General features: G+C 47.0%; 1 protein-coding gene across 4 annotated transcripts in view; it reads left to right on the forward strand.

Annotated features, from left to right (window-relative positions):
- The window catches only part of UBR4 (ubiquitin protein ligase E3 component n-recognin 4), a 132,319-nt gene that overhangs the window by 20,461 nt on the left and 88,160 nt on the right, over positions 1 to 23,698 (forward strand). For all 4 annotated transcript variants that reach the window (XM_052661867.1, XM_052661884.1, XM_052661876.1 and 1 more), the window contains exons 14-34: positions 461 to 578; positions 1,370 to 1,557; positions 2,744 to 2,903; positions 3,019 to 3,104; positions 8,834 to 9,003; positions 10,241 to 10,523; positions 11,166 to 11,301; positions 12,213 to 12,292; positions 12,787 to 12,915; positions 13,646 to 13,828; positions 13,963 to 14,085; positions 14,188 to 14,417; positions 15,781 to 15,902; positions 16,887 to 16,984; positions 18,585 to 18,742; positions 19,492 to 19,701; positions 21,434 to 21,535; positions 21,843 to 21,943; positions 22,191 to 22,389; positions 22,766 to 22,954; positions 23,366 to 23,429. In XM_052661867.1, coding sequence (XP_052517827.1) covers positions 461 to 578; positions 1,370 to 1,557; positions 2,744 to 2,903; positions 3,019 to 3,104; positions 8,834 to 9,003; positions 10,241 to 10,523; positions 11,166 to 11,301; positions 12,213 to 12,292; positions 12,787 to 12,915; positions 13,646 to 13,828; positions 13,963 to 14,085; positions 14,188 to 14,417; positions 15,781 to 15,902; positions 16,887 to 16,984; positions 18,585 to 18,742; positions 19,492 to 19,701; positions 21,434 to 21,535; positions 21,843 to 21,943; positions 22,191 to 22,389; positions 22,766 to 22,954; positions 23,366 to 23,429 — 3,129 coding nt within the window. The remainder of the gene's footprint in view (positions 1 to 460; positions 579 to 1,369; positions 1,558 to 2,743; positions 2,904 to 3,018; positions 3,105 to 8,833; positions 9,004 to 10,240; positions 10,524 to 11,165; positions 11,302 to 12,212; positions 12,293 to 12,786; positions 12,916 to 13,645; positions 13,829 to 13,962; positions 14,086 to 14,187; positions 14,418 to 15,780; positions 15,903 to 16,886; positions 16,985 to 18,584; positions 18,743 to 19,491; positions 19,702 to 21,433; positions 21,536 to 21,842; positions 21,944 to 22,190; positions 22,390 to 22,765; positions 22,955 to 23,365; positions 23,430 to 23,698) is intronic.

A 23,698-nucleotide genomic window follows, 5' to 3' on the forward strand; every position in this document is an offset into this window, starting at 1 on the left:
AGTTGGCCTGCTGAAACAAAACATAGAGGACACTGGAAAACTTCTTTTTAGTTCTTGTCCAGAGTTAGGGTTTTGGAGTGTTTTTATAGCAGTGGTCCCCAGACTTCTTGTCACCAGGGACCTGTTTTGTGGAAGACAGTTTTTCCACAGATCAGGGATGGTGTTGAGGGTGGGGTGGGATGGTAGTTTGGGGGTGATTCAAGTGCGTTACACTTACTGTGCATTTTATTTCTATTATGTCACCTCCATCTCAGATCATCAGGCTTTTAGATCCTGGGGGTTGGAGACTCCTGTTTTAGGATAAAGCTATGAGAGTCCTGAAGGGAGCTATTAGGAGAAATAGTTCACTTGGATTTAGAAAGAAGAGACACAGAGAAGACTGTTCACGTGGTGACAGGGCCGAAGGAAGGTGGCTTCGTTTTCGGGGTCACTGATTCCAGAATCCTCGCTGTTTTCCCAGGCATGTGTCCTGCAGCGCCAGAGGAAGGGCTCCATGAGCAGCGATGCCAGTGCCTCCACTGACTCAAACACCTACTACGAGGACGACTTCAGCAGCACGGAGGAGGACAGCAGCCAAGGTAGGCACCCCCGCCCTCTCCCGGGGCCCAGAGTGCAGCAGGACGCGCCCCGGGGCTTCCGCTCACCGCCTTCTCTCACCGGCCCAGCCTGGATCTTGACCGCATGTGCCCTTAAAGGTGACCTGGTCCTCAAGAGTAAGTGGAGGTTGAAGACTGAGTGAGTGGAGCCACCGCCAGCAAAGCTCAGATTGCTCTGGTTTCTTTTCCTCTGCAGTCAGGACACTTCTCACTTGTTTTTGTCTCTTTCTACACTGACTCATGTGGTGAACTCCCTCCTGCTTGCTGGTTCCTAGTAACAGGCTATTAGTACTAGTAATTAGACCAGGTTGCTAGTAACATTCCCTCCTGCCTTGGTGTGGAGAGAGAGTAAATAAAATAAGCATGTCAGATTCTCTCTATCCAGGTTTGTGGGAACAACGTATGTAGTATTGCAAAAAAGTTCGATTCTTATCTGGGGGCTTACAGTTGATGACAAGTAAAAGTTTGCGCTTGAGAACTTTTGGCTTGTTGCCAGTAAAATAAAGTGAGGTGATTTCTATTCCTTCCTGGGGTTCTTCTAAAACAATGTTGGTCTTGTTGAGGTATAACTTACACAGAGTAAAGCACTTCATACACTTGCTGTATACATTTGTATGAGTTTTGACAACTTTATGCCACTATGTGTCTTCCACCATAATTTAGATACCTTGTATTCTTTTTGACTCAGGCACTTTTACAAGGCAGGTGTACTGAAACAATTTTAAAAGTGGGTAACTTCTGTTACTTTGTTAACTTTTCTCTTTCCCTGTTAGATGATGACAGTGAACCTATCTTGGGGCAGTGGTTTGAAGAGACCATCTCCCCCAGTAAAGAGAAGGTGGCTCCTCCGCCTCCTCCCCCGTCCCCTCCCCTGGAGAGCTCGCCCCGTGTCAAGAGCCCCAGTAAGCAGGCTCCTGGGGAGAAGGGCAACATCTTGGCCAGTCGCAAAGATCCTGAGTTGGTAAGAGTGGATTTCTGAGTGGGAAAGGAGAAATGGGGAGAAGGCGTGTGAAAAGCAGATCATTGGAATAAAACCGTCTTGTATGTTGAATCATTAATTTTCTAAAATTAATTTATTTTAATTGCAGGATAATTGCTTTATAGTATTGTGATAGTTTTTGCCATTCATCGGCATGGATCATTAATGTTTAAAGACATTTTTACTTAGGGCTTAAGTATATTGATTGTGTTTCATTAAATAACTCTCGTACTCCTGATGGTGTTTCTCTGATTGAGGGTTAGTAACATAGAGTTTAGGGTTATATAGAAGCGAATTGAGTCCTGCTTCTACTGCGTTTACTGACTTTATGACTTCAGGCAAGAACCTGAATTTCTCTGAGCCTGTTTTGTCTCCTGTTGTATGGGAGTGATTGTGCCTCCTGAGAGTGTTGTGAAGAATTAACGGGCCCGTCGCCTACGTCCAGTGTGTCATAATTGAATGCTAACTGTCTGTGCAACCAGTGTTTGTGGGTGGCACACTGTCATTCCCTCTTCTGAAGCCCTATCGGTAAACAGGTCAGATACGATCGTGGCTTTTATACAGCTTAGTGTAGTCAAGGTTATGGGTTTAAAACATTTACGTAATAATTCAGCTTGATTCAGTTCACTCTAGTTAAATTATGACTATTCTTTTGGTCACTGCTGTGCAGCTTATGGTATCTTAGTTCCCCGACCAAGGATAGAACCCAGGCCCTTGGCAGTGAAAGTGCACAGTCCTCACCACTGGACCGTCAGGGAATCCCCCAATTTAATTTTAATAGAGAAGTGAAGAACTGGGCATTCCAGATGTGTATAGTGATAATACAGGCTTCAGAATTGAATATGTCAGTAATATCTTAGAGCTGGACAAAGACAGGAACTTAGAGGAATGAAAGAGGTGAGCCCATCTACTTGCAAATCCTCTGTCTTTGTGCAGTACTCTGTGAAGTCAGTTGTATTAAATTGACACACCATTGTCTGTAATTGGTACAATCACATGAGAAAGGCTGCCGCAATTAAACTTAGTCACATTGTCAGTGATTGAGAGCCTGAGTCTGCGAGTCACCCTGTTTACCGCGTGAGGTCTGCGGGCGGGTTTCATTTGTGTTTGGGGTCTGTGGGAGCTCTGGGCTCATGAACCTGGTGTGACCTTTATGTGTTCTTTCCAGTTCTTAGGCCTGGCTTCCAACATTTTGAACTTCATCACCTCTTCCATGCTGAACTCCCGGAACAATTTTATCCGAAACTATCTGAGCGTATCTCTTTCAGAGCACCATATGGCCACCTTGGCCAGTATCATTAAGGAGGTGGACAAGGATGGGCTCAAGGGTCAGTAGACAGGAAATGCGCCTGGCGGGCATTTTCCAGCAGCGTTTGGCTGCTGGCAGGGTGGTGCACCGCATCAAGTAGGTGCTTGAGTAATTGGTTTTCCCTTGTCTTCAAGGTGCATCAGATGAAGAGTTTGCGGCCGCCCTCTATCACTTCAACCACTCCCTGGTGACTTCGGACCTTCAGTCGCCTCACCTGCAGGTGTGTGCGCGCTGCGACGGTGCGGGCCAAGAGCTCTCTGCTTCTGCGCTCCGTAGGCTGCACTTATTTCTGTAGCTCGGGAACAGTTTGTCTTGGGATCCCCTCCCTGGAAAGAGTGTTGAGAGACTACTCTAGGATGTCCCTCTGCCTTATTTAAGATCATTTCAAGAATATGTGTCCTTTATCTCCAACTCACTCAGTAAGTTTAAAGAAAAGGAAGAGCTACAAAACCCACTCCTGATAACTGTCCTAGTATAAAAGTAAATAGACAAGGGGACGTTTTATTAAAAAATAATAAATGGCCAACAATGTAGGAAATGTTAAGCGCCGTTAGTGATCTGAGAATATAAATTAGAACGCTTGTCTTAAAAGAATCAGTCAGATTACAGGAGGTGGGTGTTCTTCTGGTTCTTAGGCCTGGCGTCCAACATGTTGAACTTTTATCACCTCTTCCATGCTGAACTGTTGGCACAGTTTTGTCTGAAACTATCCAAGTGTATCCCTTTCAGAGCACGGTATGGCTGTGTTGGTCAGTATCATCCAGGAGGTGAACAAGGATGGACTCAAGGTCCATGATAAGCTCCCATAGACAACCCGCCACCAAAATCAAGTCTAGGATCTTGATTGTGGAATTCTAAAACCTGTAGCTTTCTTTCCTCACTGAAGTAGCTGATACCTGGAATCCTGAATCTTAAATTCCTCACTTCATTAGCTTCATAGATGTATTTGCTTTGGCATTTAAGGAATATTTTAAAAGGTAAAGTCATTTGCTTGCTTCTAGCAGTGACATCACGTTCTGGGCAGTTCTGAGGCACTTCTCACCTCACATTATTTAGCACTTTATTGTCAGAGTTTGCCTGCGCGTTTGCACGCTGCTGTAGTTTTTGGCTGCTGCATGTGTTTCACTGTGTTTGTGGCTGTACCAGTTTGTTCATGCCCCTTCTGCTCCAGCTGATGAACATTTGGGTTGTGTCAGATAGCATTGTTATTCCAGGTGTGGCATGATTTTATTTTTGAAAAGGTTAATTACTTTGGCTGCACTGCCTCTTGCTGAGTGGGGGCTGCTCTGGTTGCCGTGCGGACGCTGCTCGTCGCGACTGCTTCTCCTGTGGTGGAGCAGGCGCTCCCGGCGTGCGGGCTTAGTTGCTCTGCAGCACGTGGGATCTTCCTGGACCAGGGTTCGAACCCATGTTCCCTGCACTGGCAGGAGGATTCTTAACCACTGGGCCCCCAGGGTGTCCTGCTGCGCTCTTTCTTGTGCGTACCCCCTGTATGTCCCCTGTTGCAAGTGAGTCTCTTGGGAATATAAATTGAAGTAGGATTGACAGGTTGTAGAGTCTGTGGCCTTAAGCAGATGATGCCAAGGTGCCCTCTGTTGTAGCACCAAGGTTTTCCCTCACTAGCAGTGTGCCAGGGGTATGGGGACTCACATTCTCTCCCAAGATTTGACAGTGTCATATCCTGATAATAACTTGATTAACATAATTAGAGCTAGTGTTTCTCAGTCTTTAGTGTGCATAAGGGTTCCTGGGGAATTTGTTAAAAATTCAGATTCTCAGTTAATGTGACCACGCCCGCCACCCAGTATTCGCCCCCAACTCTCCCCAACCAACCCCAGTAGAATTTAATTTGGGAGATCTCCAATAATTAGCTCTAAGGTTGTTAATGAAAATATTTTTGTTACTCTTAAGATTATTTCAGTGGTTTCTCAGAATCAAAACACAATTCAAGGACTTGTACTTGCCCCCAAAGGGGCAAAATCCAGGAACTTATTTCATGAAGTTAAAAAATTGATTCTCACAGGGAATTGGTCCGGTGGCTAGGGTTCCGCGCTTGCCCTGCAGGGGGCGTGGGTTCCCTGATCAGGGAACTAAGTTGCAGCATGGTGCTGCCAAAAAAAAAAAAAAAATTCTCACAGTCCCAAGCTATCTGATAAATCCTGAGGCATTTCTTTTGTTGTTTAAAAAGGTAATTATAAAACCTATTTATGCTTACCTACTGGTACATGGGGAAAAATTTTTTTAGCAGGAAAGAGACTATATCAATAAGTAGAGTAGAAAAGCTATTGACCTAAGGTGAAGAGCAGAAGATGCTTCAGTTATGATATTGCCTGCAGTAACTTCTCAGAGTGAAGGGTCAGCGTTTCCTGCCAAAATTAGCAGCTCCTCGCCCAGGTCTGACTTTATCAAGAGAGGTTCCAAAGGTGATAGATTTGCACTTTTCTTGGCTGAACTTTTATGTCCAAATAATGGGGAAGGAATATTTTTCTTTAGAGAATAGGGATTCTTAAGAATCCTGTGATGATCCTGCTCTCTTAGCATTTTAAAAATAATTACAGACATTGTGTGGATGTGCAGCTGGGCTGCCCATAGCTGCTGACACTGCAGAGGAAGCTCTCAGATCTCCATTTTTCATTCTGTCTCCAGGCATGGGACTGTAAACTGTTTCCCATATTTCACTGCTTTGAAGGATAGTCATTGTAACCTGTCTGCTGTTGAGTCCCCTTACCTTGGATATTATTTCTTTGCAATAATGTGCAAAGTTGTCTTACCCAAGATGCCTGATTTAAGTTGCCAGATACACAGTGTCTTAATAAAATGTTTTGTTACTGTTAATGTTTAATACTATATTTAATATTGCATGTAAAATTATAACTGAACAATACTGTTACTGTGGTGATCTAGGTTCATTTCATGTTTCAGGTACTGTTACAGGAACTGAAGAAATAAAGATGACTTGAGTTAGTGTGGCTTCATGAGAAAGGGAGACAGGGAGGATGAAGGACCTAGCGTAGAGATCATGGGAAATTGTTTGAATGAGGTGAGAGATAAGGAGAGCTTAAGAATCTAAGATACTGCCAAATTTAAAACCCTTGAAACCCAAATGAGACCAGCAGGATGCTCTTGTCTTAATAGAAATTGGGAAATCAGGAAAGAGAGTTGGTTTTGGGGTAAAAGGAGTGATACTGAGAACTCGGGCACGCTCTTCCAGGTTTAAGCCGACTCAGATGGTACTTACTCACGTGCCACTTGCTTTTTCAGGCTCCCTCTGTTACACATTTTGTTATTGAGGTACAGTTGATTTACAGCGTGGTGTTAATTGCTGCTGTATAGCAGAGTGATTCAGTTATGCGTATGCGTCTTTTGTAGTGTGTCCTTTTCCGTTACAGTTTATCACAGGATATTGAGTGTAGTCTCCTGTTCTGTGCAGCAGGGCCTTGTCTGCCGTCGTCTGTGAAAGCTTGCGTCCGCCAGCCCCAGCCCCCACCCCACCCCCCTCCAGCCCTCTCCACTTTGGCAGCCCCCAGTCTGTCTGCTGCATCCGTGATTCTGTGTCTGCTTCACAGACAGGTTCGTTTTTGTCATATTTAGATTCTCCGTGAAAGCGGTGTCGTCGGGCATTTGCTGCTCTCTTTCTGGCCTCACTGGGCCGGGTGCTCTCTGGTTGCGGCCCTGTCGTCGCCGCAGGCGGCGCTGCTCCATTCCTGCTCGCGGCTGAGCGTGTGCACTGCTCTCGTTTTCGCTGTTAGCCGACAGGCGTTGACATTGCTCCACGTCTCGGCTGTTGTGAGTGCTGCTGGGACCCTAGGGCTGTGTGCATCTGTTTGAACCGTGTTTTGTCTGAATATGTGCGCAGGAGCGGGGCTGTCGGGTCCTAGTTGTGCTTTTAGTTTCCTGGGAACCTCCATAGTGTTTCCCACAGTGACGACACCGACTCACATGCTCGTGGTCACTTCGTCACAATTACTCAGAATGATCCTTTGGGTTCTTTAGGTACAGGAGGCATGATTTGCCATTTTCTGTTTTTAAAAATGAGTCAGTGTCAGCCCTCCAAAATGACTTTTAGGTCCTTGCAGTAGGCGAGCCTTGGAGTTGTTTGCAGTCAAGAAAATGGAATAGCTGAAGGTGAAGCTCTCTTTTACCGAAGCAGTAAGCTGAAGACAGTTAGCAGAGGCATCGTCTATGTGATTGTATTTTTCCCTTTGTCGGTATGTTAGATTCTGTAGCCCTTTCAATCAAATGAGAAAAGCTGTATTATCAGTATTTTAAATATGAATAAAATAGTCACCATTACTGCTTTTGAAAAAAAAAACACCACCACTTTAAATAGTGAAATTTTGAGGTGCCAGAGGGATGAAGATGTCTTAGAAAATAGTTGGAAATGTGAGTCTGAAATTTAGGAGTTAAAAAGTGAAGACTGATACTACAGCTTTGGGGATTGCCCACTGGGAGGCCGTTGTTGAAGTGATGAGAAACAGGGAGATGGGTCGGGGCCAGCAGGAGAAGGGAGGCCGAGGCTCACCTCAGGGGTGCCGGTGCGGGGAGCGGCGGGGAAGGGTGCTCGGAGGGTGTCCAGATGCGTCGGGCCGGGGTCCGCTCCGTCGTGACTCAGACTTGCTCCTTAGGAAGTCGTCAGTGCGAGGGGTGGGGAAAGCCGGTTCCCGAGGAGTGTTGGCTTGCTTGTTACGGCTCTGAGCCCTAACCCATCTGGCACGAGGCAGACAAGCTCACTTAGAGGTGGCGAACAGCGGAGAGCAGACGGCAGCCAGGTCCTCTCGCCGAGTTCCTGGTTTCAGTGCTGCCATGCTTGCTTTTGTTGCCGTCCACACAGAGGCATAGCTTTACGGTTGTTACGAGAACATCGCTGTGTCCCTTGGTTTCTGCGTTTTCAAGCTCGACGATTCTGTGTCTGTGTGTGATGCAGCTTGTGTAGAGTATGGTTTCATGCTTGCTCGGTCTTTGTGGTTGCCACCGCTGTGGCTGCGTGTGCCTTGGTTTTATTTTTTGTTACCAGTAGTGCTCCAGTTAAGACTTACGCAGTAGATCAGACATGTTTATTTGTGTTTTGAATTGTTTTCTTGAGTCAGGAACAGAAAAGTTAGTCATCATGTCTTTGCTGAGCGTGATGGTTAAGAATGTGGGTTTTAGAGAGAAGCCTGGCTTGTCACTTGGCGATCTTGTGGCTTTGGTCCTGCTCCTAAGCCACCCTGAGCCCTGGCCCTCATCAGTGCAGCAGAGCACACCCCGTCTGCCGTTTCCCCCTGGGCGTTCAGTGTCACAGTCTCCATACAGCACTTGCCCCGTGTGACCCGCCAATACATGGGAGCTATGCGCGATATCCATGCCTTTTTGAACATTTTCGAGGAATAGGGTCCTCTTGGATGTTTTTTTACAAGAGTATAATTTAGTTTGGCAGACTTCAAAATTTATCCTATGTCCTGAGGTAACCATGATTTGTGTTTTCTAAAGCCAAATGAGAAAGCAGGCATTTGTCTGGTTTTCCGTTGGCATCCTGCTCAGTTTGTGTGTGTGTCTGAGGAGATAAATTGCAGCTTAGATGACTGAGCTGAAAGTAAAGCTCATCTGAAACCACGCTACAACTGGAGGCAGAGACTGCGGCCTGATTAATTCTGGGTGCCGCGACATCGTTGAGGCGAGATTTCTCTGCTAATGCTATTAATGCAGGTTGCTGGCCCTCTTAAGTTGTTGCAGCTCCCCCTTTGGAGTGTTATTTGTGGTACGTAACTGACTTCAAAGAAAAACTGTTAGCTATTACAGCTGAAGTTTGAAGTTTTCTTTCAAAGACACCATGTCCATTGGAACTGACCCTGACTCTGCTGTCTGCATGCACGCCTGCTTTTTGGCGGCAAGGACTCTTTGTCAGTGTTAAAAAGCAGCCTCCTTCCCTGCCTGTTTCCCTAATGGCCTCTTATGTGTCTTTCATGTTAGAACACACTGTTGCAGCAGCTGGGAGTTGCTCCTTTCTCTGAGGGCCCATGGCCCTTGTATATTCACCCTCAGAGCCTCTCTGTGCTTTCACGCCTCCTGCTCATCTGGCAACATAAAGCCAGCACTCAAGGTGACCCTGACGTCCCTGAATGCCTCAAAGTTTGGGACAGGTAAGATAACTCCAACAGAAGCCCTATGGAGAAGGCTGCTATTTAAAATTCGTTTGGCTGATTTGTAGTTCATCTGTGGCCCTGAGATGGTACTCTGATGATAGGCTTAAAGTGGCAAGGGTGGGAGTATGTTTCTGATGGGGGGATTTGGGAGGAGCTGGGGGGCTGTTTAAAAAACAGATATACATAAACTAGGATCTGGAAACAGAATCTTCCCTTTAGCACATGGAGGATTTGATTCCAATTATGAGAGAGAACCTGAATCCGGAACATAAACCAATTTTATCCTGACCTGGTTTTTTTTGAAAAGGATCAGGGAGGCCAACTCTGTCTTTGGTTATTTTGCTTTCGACACAAAACCACTTAGAGTGACTTGCAGTCTTTTTTGGACAACTTTTAAAGAATATTTTTACTTGGGGGAAGCTCAGATTAATCATCTAAATCCTCTTTAGATGGACCTATATTTGCCATTTTTGTTTACATGGTTGGGAGTCTTCAAAGCAGTTAGTTTTCCTAAAAGGCTTTGTTTTCCTCCTTCACAGTCCATGATCAGATAGCTCTACTGCTGGATTTGAGAAATCATAAACCCCCGTGAATGCCAGACATGCACGATACGAATCGTGCAGAAAGGCTAGAAGGTGGAGGGTAGGGGAGTGGTGAGGGAAACCCTTATTAGAATACACGCCTCTCTCCTGAGGGCCAAAGGCAGAGGAAAGAGCTGTGGCATTCTTTCCTCGTTTGCATGAAAGGTTTTCTCACAAGTTCTCTAAATAGTGTAAATTTTCTGCTGCCTTTTAACGCATTGAGCTATTTTCACCTGTTACCATGTTGTGATTTTTAACCTGTAGTATGAATTCTCAAAATGAGAATTGATCTGTAGAATCAGTTGATAGAGAAAAAGGTAGTTGAATTGTTTCTGTCTACCCAGATTTATTAAAGAAAAAAAAAGCCACCTTTTGGAGAGCTTGTAGTTCTTTTTCATTGTCAGAAATGGCAGCGTGGGAGTTAACACTGCTGTGGCCACAATTAATGTTGTTGAAGGGTTGTTGAAAATGCTTTTGTGGCCAAATCTAGTTTTTTGGTAGCCAAGATTCAATTTTTATCTTCTCATTACATGTAGCTTCTTGCCTCCCTTAATTTGTTCTCTTGACGTGCCTTTTCTGGCACCGGACACTGTAACTCTTGGGGGATGTTCTGACTTTTCCCGCCAGACGTGTTCTCCTCTCCTCTGTGGTAGGTTTTTGTCGACCATGAGGCAGAATGCTCTGCAGGGGGCGGTGCCCGCTGAGACGGAGGATCTGAACGTGGAGCACTTGCAGCTGCTGCTCCTCATCTTCCACAGCTTCTCTGAGAAAGGCCGGCGGGACATCCTGATGCTCCTTGTGCAGGTCATCCAGGAGCTCAGTGCCAGCATGGATGCCCAGATGCGCTCTGTGCCTCTCATCCTGGCTCGCCTGCTTTTGATCTTTGATTATCTGCTTCATCAGTACTCCAAAGCCCCCGTGTATCTATTTGAGCAGGTACAGAGGAACATGTTCTTTTTGCTTTACAGCTGTTCCTGAGGTCTTTGTTATTCTCAAATTATCATGTCCCAAACCAAAGTGACCTGTTCACTTGAGGTTTCAGGTGTCCATTGTGGTGTGTTTAAGTACCCCGAGGAAGACCCCTGGGACTTTGTCTCAGTGCCCACACTTTATGTTTAGCCAGAAGCGATACATATGAATTTATTTCATTTGATGTGTTTGTTGAAATTGGATCATAGGTTCTGTTCACAGGTGTCCTTTTTTGAACTGCCCCACTCTATGTGTGTTGAGCACAGCGCTCTGAGTGTCAGGCCTCAGTTAGTTCACTAGTGGTTGAATGATGGTCGAGCAGTACGTTTTATGGATTAGTAAATCGCTTTGTTCCAGCGAACCAAAATGAGAGTGGGAGGGCCGTTTAAGGATCATTGCAGTCAGTGTTTCTGACAGTGCTGCATTACACACTGTAGCCTTCATATTCTGGCAAAAAGATGCTTCCCAGAAGAAGTCACAGAAAAATCTAAGATTTTCTTTTGGTTAAGTTTCCCAGACTTTGCTGTGTCAGTCTGATATCATGCCTGGAGTGAGAAGCAGAATGATGACTGTGTCTCTTTCTTAATTTGAATCTTTGTGTTTTAAAAGGTGCAGCATAACCTGCTTAGTCCTCCTTTTGGGTGGGCAAGTGGATCCCAGGACAGCAGCAGCCGTCGGACGACCACCCCTCTCTATCATGGGTTCAAAGAAGTAGAAGAAAACTGGTCTAAGCATTTTTCATCAGGTCAGAGAGAAGACTCGATAAGAAACTTCCTGATTCTCATGGGAGGGGCTGAATTTGGAGCTTGGGGCATCCTTGAGAACCTTTGGTCATTGGTGTAGTCTCAGATACCTATGGATTCAAAACTCTTGGCGGAAACAGACCCTCACATATCCCACGTTTATTTAAAAGCAAAAAGAACGTCTGAGATGTGAGAAGCTGGAACCCTCCGGTCCTAGGGTGCAGCATGTGTGCTCTTGCCACTCCGGGCGATGGAGTGTAACTCTCCCTCAGGGGCATCGCCTCACCGAGAGGCTGGCTTCTTTGGGCCTGGTCTGCAGACAGTGGGAGCTGCCGTCTCTCCCCAGGGTTTCACACACGGGAGTGGCCCGTGCTTTTGATAAAGCTCCTCTTGTGTGCATTGCAGGCGTTTGCTTTCATCTGAGGATTGTTAAATATAAAGTGTATTCGGTGGACATGCTTATCAAGCCCTAACGTGAATTTCTTATCACTGGGATCTCTTAGTGGTTGGTCCCTTTGACATGGGGGAGGCAGCATTGAAGGCTTCCAGTCTCATGCCGCAGTCTTGCCGATTCACGTGGTGATCATAGAATAGAAGTTAACTCCTGGAACAGAAGTTGTCAGCTGGGGGTGATTGTACTCCCCACCCCCACAGGGGCCCCAGGGCTGTGTCCAGAGACGTATTTGGTTGTCACAGCTGGGAGGCCGCTGCTGGCCATCGGGGGATGGGAGCAGGATGGTGCTCAGCATCTGTTGTGCAGAGGGTAGTTCCCCTCAGCAGAGAGTCATCTGGCCCAGAGTGTCAGTGGGTCATGCCAAGGTTGGGAAACCCTGGTCCAAAGTGTCTTCTTACGTTTCATACTTGTTTGACTTAAGAGTGGAACCGTTCTTTCAATAAGCACATTGCTTTTCAGATGCTGTCCCGCAACCCAGATTCTACTGTGTCCTGTCCCCAGAAGCCTCAGAGGATGATTTGAACCGACTTGATTCTGTGGTACCCGGAATTTAAAAATCCCATTTTGCATGTGGGTTAGGTGGTGTCCACCAAAATCAGGCTATTAGGAGGAAAGGGAATGATGTAACTTTCTGTAAGGAGTGAATTTAGTCTGTACTAGGATTTGAGCTTTTTCTAAAAGGAAAATGTTGTTTTGAGATTTATTTGCTGGGCTCCAATTTGGCAGTAGGGGATGTCCTTCCTGGCAGTTGACATCTCTGACAGATTATTTCTAAAGACTGTCTGTGTTAGCCTTTTCACAGGCAGCTATTTTAACGGACAGAACAGTTTCACTCCAGGGCCTGCACTTGTGTGCTCGCAGTATGATCCGTAAGCTGGGCTGGTCCGTGAGGGGGACTCTTGCTGCAGTGAGGCATTAGTGACTATTGGGAGTGAGCTGCTCGCCAGTCCTGAGGCTAAGTGGTAGTGTATGGGTAGTAGGAAAAAATTCCACAAAGTAAGAGAAAACGATTGACTGTCTTTCTTGTTATTAGGCCTGCGATGTCCTCTTCTCCAAGCTCGTCAAGTATGATGAGCTGTACGCTGCACTGACGTCCCTGCTGGCAGCTGGGTCCCAGCTTGACACAGTCAGGAGGAAGGAAAGCAAGACTGTGACAGCCCTGGTGAGGCCATGGCAGCCTGGGCTAAGGAAGAGCTGGGCGCGCGTCTGATTACTGGGGAGCAGTCTGCCAGGAATTTCCTCCTGGGATCTTGGCAGCTGCTTTTGCTTTTCTCTTTGGTTAACATTGAGAGGAATGTGGCTTTGAGAGGAAGGGTCACCTAAGTTCTTATCTCCTGAGTGCTGGTTGATGTATGATGTTGGAAGCCACACACTTGAGCTTTTTTTGTGGCCCCATGAGTGTGTCTCGTACCTGTAGAGTTCATAACGGCAGTTAAGGCCACAGAAGGGGCCTGCTGAAGGCAGTGTCTTGCTCTCTTTCAGTCACTTGGTAAATTACTGGGGAGCCAGGGACTCAGAATTGCTTTCTTAGCCTGTGAAATGTACAGAATGTGGGACAGATTTTATATGTACGTAAAAGGTGTCTTTTACCATTTTTTGCTTTGGGTGTATTCTCTAGGAAGACCCAGTGAGCTGACTTAAGAGCCAAATCTCAGTTGAAAATTGGGACTGCACCCTGTTCTGCTTTAAAAATTATATCGATATTTGGACCAGTTTTTATTGTTAGAGAGATCTTGAACGTGAAAGAGTGAAGCCGCTTAGTCGTTTCCGCATCTTTGCAGCCCCATGGACTGCAGCCTACCAGGCTCCTCCGCCCATGGGGCCTCCATGGGAGATCTTGAGGCAGTACCAAAAGCTCCTGCCTCTGAGATTGCTGGTTTCGCTTCTTGTAGGAAGCCTGTGCCCTTCAATATTACTTCTTGATACTGTGGAGAATCCTGGGCATTTTGCCACCATCGAAAACTTACATGAACCAGTTGGCCATGAACTCGCCAGAAATGAGTGAGTGTGACATCCTGCACACCCTGCGGTGGTCGTCCCGCCTCCGGATCAGCTCCTATGGCAACTGGATAAAGGTACCGCTGAGCCTGCTGCTGTGGGGTAGTAGTCAGCAGGCTCTGATGCAGGAAACTTAAGTGTAAGGCTGAGGGGGAAGCCGTAGACCCTGCCTGTTTTGCTCTCCTGAACACTTTTTTCTTGCTGTAAATAGGACCACCTTATCAAACAGGGAATGAAGGCTGAACATGCTGGTCCTCTCCTAGAACTGGCGTCCAGCAAGTGCAGCTCCGTGAAATACGACGTTGCCATTGTAGAGGAGTACTTTGCCCGACAGGTGTGTGAGCTTGGGGTCCTTACTGGCAGAGCTTGGCTTACACTGTGTTGTTTTTTTTTTTTTTTTGCCACGACTAACTAAGATCTTGGGTCTCTTTTAAAGATCTCGTCCTTCTGTAGCATCGACTGTACCACCATCCTGCAGCTGCATGAAATTCCCAGCCTGCAGTCCATCTACACCCTGGACGCTGCTGTCTCCAAGGTCCAGGTCTCTCTGGACGAGCACTTCTCTAAGGTGGCCGCCGAGACCGACCCGCAGAAGTCCTCTGAGGTCACCAAGAACCTGCTGCCCGCCACGCTGCAGCTCATTGACACCTACGCCTCTTTCACCAGGTGGGGCGGGCCGCCTGCCCAGAGATGTCGGAGATGGGGAATGTAAATGCTTGGGTGGTTTACTTTCCTGTGTAAATATTTTCTAGCATTTTTCTTGTAGGGTGCAAAGAGAGGTAATGTAGTTTTTCCAAACACTATCTTTCCTGTTATTCACTGAGGCGAAGCTCTTTAAGCCTCATGGGACATAGGCAGAGAAGACGTTTCTCACTCATTCATCTGTCTGGCTGGGTCGGGCCTCATTTGCAGCCCTCGGGGCCGTCCTCGTGTCCCGGGGCTCCTTCGTTGCAGCGTGCAGGCTCCGGAGCCTGCGGGCTCCCTACTTGCAGCGTGTGGGCTCTCTGGTTGTGGTGCAGGGCTTAGTTGCCCTTTGCCACGTGGGGTCTTAGTTCCCCGACTAGGGGTCAAACCCTCGTCTCTTGCATTGCAAGGCAGATTCCTAACCACTAGACCACCAGGACTTTGAAATCCTGAGGAAAACCTTTTCTTAATGAGTTAGAGAGTATTTTGAAACCCAGTCCTTTCTATAATAAACATTGCGAATTGCACACCCTGTAGACTTCCTGTGTTTATTTTGCATAGTGTTTAAATATTTTAGAATTCATTTTCAGTGCATAAAAATTGGTAGTTTATTCACCATTCACAAGACGTCTGGCTATTCTTCCATTGGAAGGACGGCAAAACTGCGCCTGTCTTCCCATGTGACAGAGCAAACCGCTGCTAAGGACTGGGTGCTTCTCCTTCGCTGTTCTGACCTGGCCCCTTTTCGCTCATTTGCTTTTACTGGTCCCTGTAGGATTTCACTCTTCAGTTCCTGTTTTATGGGACGTTGTTGCTGACAGGGACTTGGAGCATTGTAAAACTTCACCTGTCTTTCACTGTGAATGCCTTGCAGTGGACAGAGGACTGTCACTTGAGGCAGACTGTTTGGACGGGTGTGAGTAGTAACCTTGAGCAGCAATGAGGAATGCTCGCTACGGGCCAGCTAGGGCTCCAGGCGCGGGGGCCTAGCAGCCAGCAGCGCCGATGAGCCACCGCCCGTGAGGGTGTCGAGGCGCGAGTCGGCCCATGGCTGACAGTACACGTTCCTGAAGTGTCGTTTGTTTGTTTTTTAAAGAAAAAAAGAATACTTCTCAGAGCCTGTGATATGTACAATGCCTGAGGCCAGGACAAGTAGGGTAGATAATGTTTTGTGAGCATTTCCAAGGATGGCATGTATCCAAAGGGGCAGGCGCTGTCAGCTACATTTAGAGGGTCAGGAAACTGAGCTACAGGTTCTCCATTTGTCTAGGGTGGTTTTTTCCCTAACCAGAATGTCACTAGGTTCCTTCAGCTTTGGCGTATAGCTCCCTCTGTTTTCCTCCAGAGCCTATTTGCTACAGAACTTTAATGAGGAGGGATCCACGGAAAAGCCTTCCCAGGAGAAATTGCGCGGCTTTGCTGCGGTTTTGGCTATCGGCTCTAGTAGGTGCAAGGCGAACACTCTGGGTAAGTGAACGTGCTTTTGAATAAGACCGCTAATGCTGGTGTGGCTGGCAGCGCTGCTCCTCTTCCTGGCTGCCTGTTTACCACATTTACCATTTATTGGGATCTTCCTGTGTGTCAAGCATTGACATAGGTTGACCTGTTTTGACCTTTGCAGTAATCCTATGAGGTGAGTTTTATTGCCATCCCCTATTACTCATTAGGAGACTGAGACTTAGGTTATTTGCCCATATCCTACATTTTGCAAGTGGCAGAGCTGGACTCCAAGCCAAGACCAGTTGGTACCAAGGCGTTAAACTCTTTGACTGTTGGGAAGATCTTTGTTCTCCTTTCCATTTATAGAGATTAGGAAGACTATTGAGCTACTGCTTCGTGCTTGGGAGAACGTCTTCCTTGTGTTAGGAATGGTCTGGTAGAAATTTGGGATGGGAAATCAGAAGGACTTGAGCAGGATTGGCGTTAAGTGCGATAGTTACCCTTTAAAATGTACAGGCATTTGTATATTCCTGCATTTCAAGGTTTAAGTACCCTTTTAATGTTCAGATAGTCTCACTTTTAGAAATTTAATTTCATTACTTCATTGACTACTGTTCTTAATGTGCACTAATGTTCCCTGCCCTCAAGATCTGTGTTACGGAGAAAAGAGATGGAAGTGCTGCCTGTTCGTAGAGGGTCTGGATGTTGTGTAGTGACTCACCCTCACTTTGCGTCTTGTGTTCAGTTGTCTTCTTTACTCCAAGGTTAGAGAGTGAATATGAGGGGGAGTGAGAATCTTATAATTGAGGTTGTTAGTTGTTAAGCAGTTAGTAGTTTCTTGGACATGGTGCTGCTTTTAAACATGCTTCTAAGCTCTCTTAGTAATTATTTTGACAACCTGGACTGTAGTGTGTTTCTCTCTGCATTTGGGGTTGGCTTTTAAAATGCTGTGTGTCCTTCTCTCTCTCTTTCTTTCTTGTGATGATTCCTTGTCCTTTCTGTTGCCTCCAGGTCCAACGCTGGTTCAGAATCTACCATCATCAGTTCAGACTGTGTGTGAATCCTGGAACAATATCAGCACCAACGAGTTTCCCAACATTGGGTCCTGGGTGAGTGTCCATCTGTCTGGGAGTAGAACTTCGGAGCCCTGTTTGGTTTCTGCGTTCTGTTCTTATTCTTTAGGCTTAAACTGGCTCCCAAGAGATCTTACCGTGCCGCAGTAGTAGTTGCTGTGGCTGAGCCTGTAGTCAGGTCCTTGAATTACCCAAATGATGCTCATGCTCACTTTGCCAAGAATAAGAAGTATGTAATTGTGTTATAGGATAACCACTTTATTACAGTGGACTCGAGCAATACAGGGCTGTGAATAGCATATGTCCATCTATACACTGTTGTTTTCACTGAGTCTAGGCTGCAATACTAAATGGTCTGTGGCTGGTTGAATCCATGGATGTGGAACTGCACGTATGGAGGGCTAACTGTAATGTGTACATGGATTTTCGACTGCATGGATGGTCAACACCCCAACCCCTGTGGTATTCGAGGATCAACTGCTAGGACCCTCAGATTCTTCATCTGTTAAAAACTGGGAGGTGAAGATCAAGGATATTAGATGGAAAGTGCCTAGCACATTTTCTGGCACGTGGATTGTCAGTAAATGTTAACTGTTTCCTTTCCCTTTTAGGTTATATGTCAAGAACCTGCTCCTTCTGTCATAATTTTATGGGGTAGCATTTAAGTTCTCTAGGCTTTCAGAAGACTGTTGAATCTTCTGTCAGTTCCCTTGATCTTCCTGTGTGCTGTCCTCAGACTAACCTCTGTTAACAGATTATTGTGTTATTACAGTTCTTTGGAAAAACCAAGTGTTATAATCTTATTATCCTTGCTTTGTAATCGTGACCTCTATTTACATCACCCGGAGCTGTAGTGCAAGGATAATTAAGATATTTGTAATGGGGAACCAGATGCATTGTGAAATCCTGATCTTTCCCTTATTAGAGGCAAATAAGCATAGTTTTAATATTAAATATAATATATCCTAATTCTTTGAAAAGTGGTATTGGGTGTCTTGACTTTGTAGTAACTAAATTTTAGCTCAGCTTTACCTTTTCTGTTTAAAAGACCTGGTTTCCTTGTGGCTGCGCCGGCTCCTCCTTGCTGTGCGGGCTTCTCTCTAGTTGTAGTGAGGGGGACGGCCCTTTGCTGTGGGACGCAGGCTCCTCGTTGCGGTGGCTGCCCTTACGGAGCTCGGGCTCTGGGGGATACAGGCCTCAGGAGCTGGGCTCCCAGGCTCTCGGGCACAGACTCAGTAGTGGTGGCACGTGGGCTGAGCTGCTCCCAGGAGTGTGGGGTCCTTCTGGGCTAGGGTTTGAACCAGTGTACGCTGCACTGTGAGGCGGATACTAAACCGCTGAGCCACCAGGGTCGCCCTTTTAAAATTTTAACTCGTACTAACTAAAATTTGGTCACTGCTTCCTTCATTCACTCCACTCCACTTTCCTTCATTCACTCCGCTCCACTCCCTTCATTCACTCCGCTCCACTCACTTCATTCACTCCGCTCCACTTTCCTTCCCAGGGTCACTCAGAGTGTATATTGAATAGAGTCCCTGTCTGTGAACCCCAGTGGGGTCTTCGATTTTCTCTTTGCTCGTGTAAGCATCTGGAGATGGATGGTCTCTCCATTTATGTCTGCTTTGCCTCCTTTCAGCGCAACGCCTTTGCCAACGACACCGTCCCTTCTGAGAGCTACATCAGTGCTGTGCAGGCTGCCCACCTGGGGACGCTCTGTGGCCAGAGTCTGCCCCTGGCTGCGTCCCTGAAGCACACCCTCCTCTCCCTGGTCAGGCTGACTGGAGACCTCATAGTGTGAGTACCAGCTGCGTAGCCCTGAGTGCTCTTCGCGCCTGTGCTCTGTCATAGCTGCAGGAAGACAGCGAGAGTTACATTAACTGCGTGGTAGTGCTTGTTTTGCCTGCTTCTATAGCAGAGAGAGCCTGTGGCTTTAGAGTGTGAGTGTCTCCCTGGAAGGATTTTGAATGTAGATGTGGAGGGCACCAGAGGACCTCCCCCTCTTTATGTGTAGTGTGTTTCAGAAAAAACATGCTGGCTTTAAATCATACCGTGACGTGGAAGTGCTCTGGGTTTAAGTTTCAAGGTGACGATGACGAATTTGAGGTCATGCTTCTCCAGGTTCATTGCGGAACTTAGATATTGCCAGCGTGGGGACTAGGGCAGGCTTCCTGTACATAGGTCACGAGTAAAGTCCTGTATCTAATTGCCTTAAAAGTGATCCAGATTCCTGCCAGTTCTTCTAGAAAGGTTGTCTTGGAGGGTTACTAGCTTAGGTTGCAGTAAATTTTCCTTTCTAAATATTACAGAATACATCTTATGTAGTTAATTTAATGTTTTAATGAGTGGATTTTTCAAATGGAAATGATTTTAACTTCTGATACAGTGATGAGAAAGGAGACCATGAAGTTGCAAGACTGTGCCTGTGTGAAAAACAACTGTCCCAGGAAAAAAGCCCTTCTCAAGAAATGACTGGATTGCCCTCTCCTCCCCTTGCAGCTGTTCAGAGTACATTCACTGATTAGATTCTGTTTTCTTTGCTGAAGCTGGTCCGATGAGATGAACCCGGCACAAGTAATCCGGACACTGCTCCCCCTTCTTCTGGAGTCGAGCACTGAGAGTGTGGCTGAGATCAGCAGCAACTCCCTGGAGCGTGTCCTGGGCCCCGCAGAGTCTGATGAGTTCTTGGCTCGTGTGTATGAGAAGCTCATCACCGGCTGTTACAACATTCTGGCCAACCACGCGGACCCCAATAGGTGAGCCCGACTGGGGAGAGGCTGCCGGTCCCTGTGGCTTCCTGCTACTCCCGGTGAAAGACACCAGCACTTGCTTCTCTCTGTCATTCATTAACAGCCTACGATTGTGCCTTTTTAAAAAATTAAATTTTGGTTATGTTGGTTACACTGGGTCTTTGCTGTTGCGCATGGGCTTTCTCTAGTTGCTGGGGAGCTGGGAAGCGGCTCCTCTTCACTGCGGTGTGAGGACTTCCTGTTGCAGTGACTTCTTGTTGTGGAGCATGGGTTCTAGGGCGGGGATTTCAGTAGTTACGTCTCAGGCTTAGTTGACCCAAGGGACGTGGGATCTTAGTTCCCAGACCAGGGATTGAACTTGTGTCCCCTACATTGGCAGGTGCATCCTTAATCCCTGGGCCACGAGGGAAGTCCCTGGTTGTGGTTTTTAATAGAAAGTTCTGTGTTTGTGTTCATTTTGCATTCTTGAGGACACATACGGAAACTTACTTGGAATCCTCTTCTGTGATTCATCCTTAGGAATGAGCACGCTGCACTAGATGTGGTGATGTGTGCAAAGGAGCTTGACACAGTCTCTAACATTTTTGCGACTGTGCTTGTGAGATAGATGTTCTGCGGCATGAAGGGGGTCTCATTGCGCTCTTTGACCATGCTGGTGTAGGCCACGTTGATGTAGGCGAGTCTTAAAAGAGCAGTTGAGTACAGTTGTATCCCACTGAGAACTATATAGATAAACAGTTCCAGGTATTGGGATTTTCTGCCTTCTTGTCAAGCAATCCAGGTTTTCATGAGGGGCTGCTGCTTTTTTTCCCTCTCTCCCCACTTCTCTTTTGTCACTCCTCCCTGCCTGCGAAGGCGGGAGACGTAGGTTCAGTTCCTGGGTCAGAAAGATCCCCTGGAGGAGGACGTGGCCACCCACTCCAGTACTCTTGCCTGGAGAAACCCATGGGCAGAGGAGCCTGGGGGCCGCAGCCCATGGGGTCGCAGAGGAAAGCGACATAGCGTGCCTGCGTCTCCCACTTCCCTTATGCCCTCTTTCCCCCTCCAGTTCTCCCCTCCCTTCCCTCCTCTTCCTGATAGTTGGAGATAACAGCTCTGGTTCTTTGAACTCTTAGCTACTGACTGCATCACTTATCTCAGATTTTAGGAATTTTTTGTTCTATTGCAGTTTTAATTCCTCATTTATTTAGCAGCTGCTGTATACCAGGGTTTATGCCAAGCTTTGACAAAACAAAACTAAATATTGCCCTCAAGGTGTAGCCGTAAATAGGCTTAGGATTTTTTTTAATAGTTTAAAATTGGGTTTTAAAAAATATATTTTAAAACCTTACTTTCGGCTGTGCTGGGTCTCTGTCGCTGTGTGGGCTTTCTCTGGTTGTGGGGAGTGGGGGCTGCTCTCTGCCTGTGGTTCGTGGGCTTCTCGTTGTGGCGGCTTCTCCTGTCGGGGGCTCAGGATCCAGGGTGCTTGGGCTTCAGCAGTTGCGGCTTGTGGGCTTAGGAGTTGCACCTCCTGGGCTCCAGAGCACAAGCTCAGTGGTTGTGGTGCATGGGCTGAGTTGTCCCATGGCAGGTGGGGTCTTCCCAGACCAGCGATCGAACCCGTGTCCCCTGCATCGGCAGGTGGGTTCTTTACTGCTGAGCCACCAGGGAAAGCAGTAGACTTCTGAATTTTTAAAGGTAGTATTAGGACATCAAAACAGCCCTTGTTTCTATAGTTAATTTTTTTTTGGATTTTCAGTGGACTCGATGAATCCATCTTAGAGGAATGTCTCCAGTATTTGGAAAAGCAACTGGAGAGCAGCCAGGCTCGTAAAGCTATGGAGGAATTTTTCTCTGACAGGTGAGCTCCGTTGCGTTCTTCTCAGTGAGGGTTTCTGAATGCCTTCCAGAAGCAAGGACTGTGTTGACCTGGTTGTTCTCTCGGGAAATACAAAAGCCTGCTTAGATGTTTGTACTTCTGGGAGGACTGGTTAGCTGCTGGCGCCTTGAGGTTATTGGTGAAGGGGGTTGTTTTTGACTCGCTGGCATTGTTGACTCACAGGTGACAGTTCTCCTAGAGAGGATGAGATTGTGAGGAAATAGAAGAGGGTGCTTTTTATGTGACACTTAACATGATTCTTCCATTTTTTTCCCCTCCTGCCTTTCAGTGGAGAACTTGTGCAGATCATGATGGCAACAGCCAATGAGAACCTCTCTGCTAAATTCTGTAACCGAGTTTTGAAATTCTTCACTAAACTCTTCCAGCTGAGTGAGTGGCAGCTTTTAATAATCTTCTTAGGGGAACTTTGATGTCCAGCTAATGACTGTGCCTATCTTCTGCCCGAGTGTAACTACGGCAGGAGAATGCTAACAAGTGGAGAGAATTCCTCAGAGAAAGTTTGGAAGGAAGTCGAAGGCTTGCTTGGAGCCTTTCCCCCTTCCCTGGCTCACGGTCTGGGCCTCTTCCCTGCCCCCCGCCCTCCTTCACTGACCGTCGCCTCTCTCTCTGTCCCCAGCGGAGAAGAGCCCTAACCCGAGCCTCCTGCATCTCTGCGGCTCCCTGGCCCAGCTGGCTTGTGTGGAGCCTGCGCGTCTCCAGGCATGGCTCACCCGCATGACTGCATCGCCCCCCAAAGATTCTGATCAGCTGGACGTGATCCAGGAGAACAGGCAGCTGCTGCAGCTGCTGACCACCTACATTGTTCGGGAAAACAGGTAGCGCACCCGCGCTCATATCACGCGTTCCGACAGCCCCAGCAACAGGGCGAGAGTGTTTGCAGCTGTGCTTCCTTCAGCCTCCGTCAGTCCTGAAGCATTTGCAGCGATCCCACAGCCCCCTCTCTATAGACTCAAGGAATCTAGCACATCTCCTTGATTTTTCCCCTGAGGAAACTTCTGCAGTGGCTTCTCCTGGCAGTTGTAACATGTGTGATTGTTTTATGGTCTAGCAGCCCAAGTGCACAACTTGGCTTAGTGAGTGGTCATGCATTTAACGCTTAATTTTAAACGCTTCCTGGAAATTCTAAATTCTTACAAATTCAATACTGAGTCCTACTGAATATTTACCAGTGCGCTGTTTCTTTTCTACCAGTCAAGTTGGGGAAGGTGTGTGTGCTGTGCTCTTGGGCACCTTGATCCCCATGGCAACAGAGATGCTGGCCAACGGTGATGGGACTGGTTTCCCTGAACTCATGGTTGTCATGGCTACCCTGGCGGGTGCAGGTCAAGGTGCTGGCCATCTTCAGCTTCATAATGCTGCTGTGGACTGGCTGAGTAGATGGTAAGAGGATGAAATGGGAGGGTTGCTTCTGTATGTTACACCGTTGCTCTAAAGGGGGATAATTAATTGCAGGCTATTTTTTTTGTAGCTCAGAGTGAGTACAAAAGAAACTTGAAGCTCTGTCTTTTTATTGGGGATTATTCATTGTAGATTCAATCAGTTCACTTTAGATTTAATGTCTGCTCTTTTATTAGTAGAGTTTCTTATTCATTATTCCTAGAAGTCTTGGGAAAGTGTACCAACTATCTCTGATAGGAACAGAACCCCCTAATCGCTGATGACCCACGTAATTTCCAAAGAATGCCTTTAGTTCACTTTGTCTACAAATTGATGCAAGATCCATGGAAATGCTTCCGTTCTTTGGTTCCTTAGATGATTTTGTATCCCATCTCCCCCGCTTTTATTTGGCAGCAAGAAGTACCTGTCCCAGAAGAACGTGATTGAAAAACTGAATGCCGGTGTCATGCATGGAAAGGTAAGGAGGGTGAGGGGCGGCGGCGGCCAGGGAGTGATGGCAGTCCCGTTGCTGTTGGTTTCTGTCCCTGGAGCCCCTGCAGAGGGGAGGCCCAGGGTCTCAAAGGCCTCGAAGTGTGCCAGCACCAAGTGCACACCCACAGGCCTCTTCTTGGGGCAGGAAGTGAGCCCAAGGAAATGCTCTGCAAACAGACATCCAGCAGAATCCTTCTTAAAACAGTGAATCTCTGCCATTTTTAGATATTGGCACTCTCTGGGAAATTGTTCGCT

Source organism: Budorcas taxicolor, chromosome 2 (genome assembly GCF_023091745.1).
Source record: "Budorcas taxicolor isolate Tak-1 chromosome 2, Takin1.1, whole genome shotgun sequence".
NCBI lineage: Eukaryota > Metazoa > Chordata > Mammalia > Artiodactyla > Bovidae > Budorcas > Budorcas taxicolor.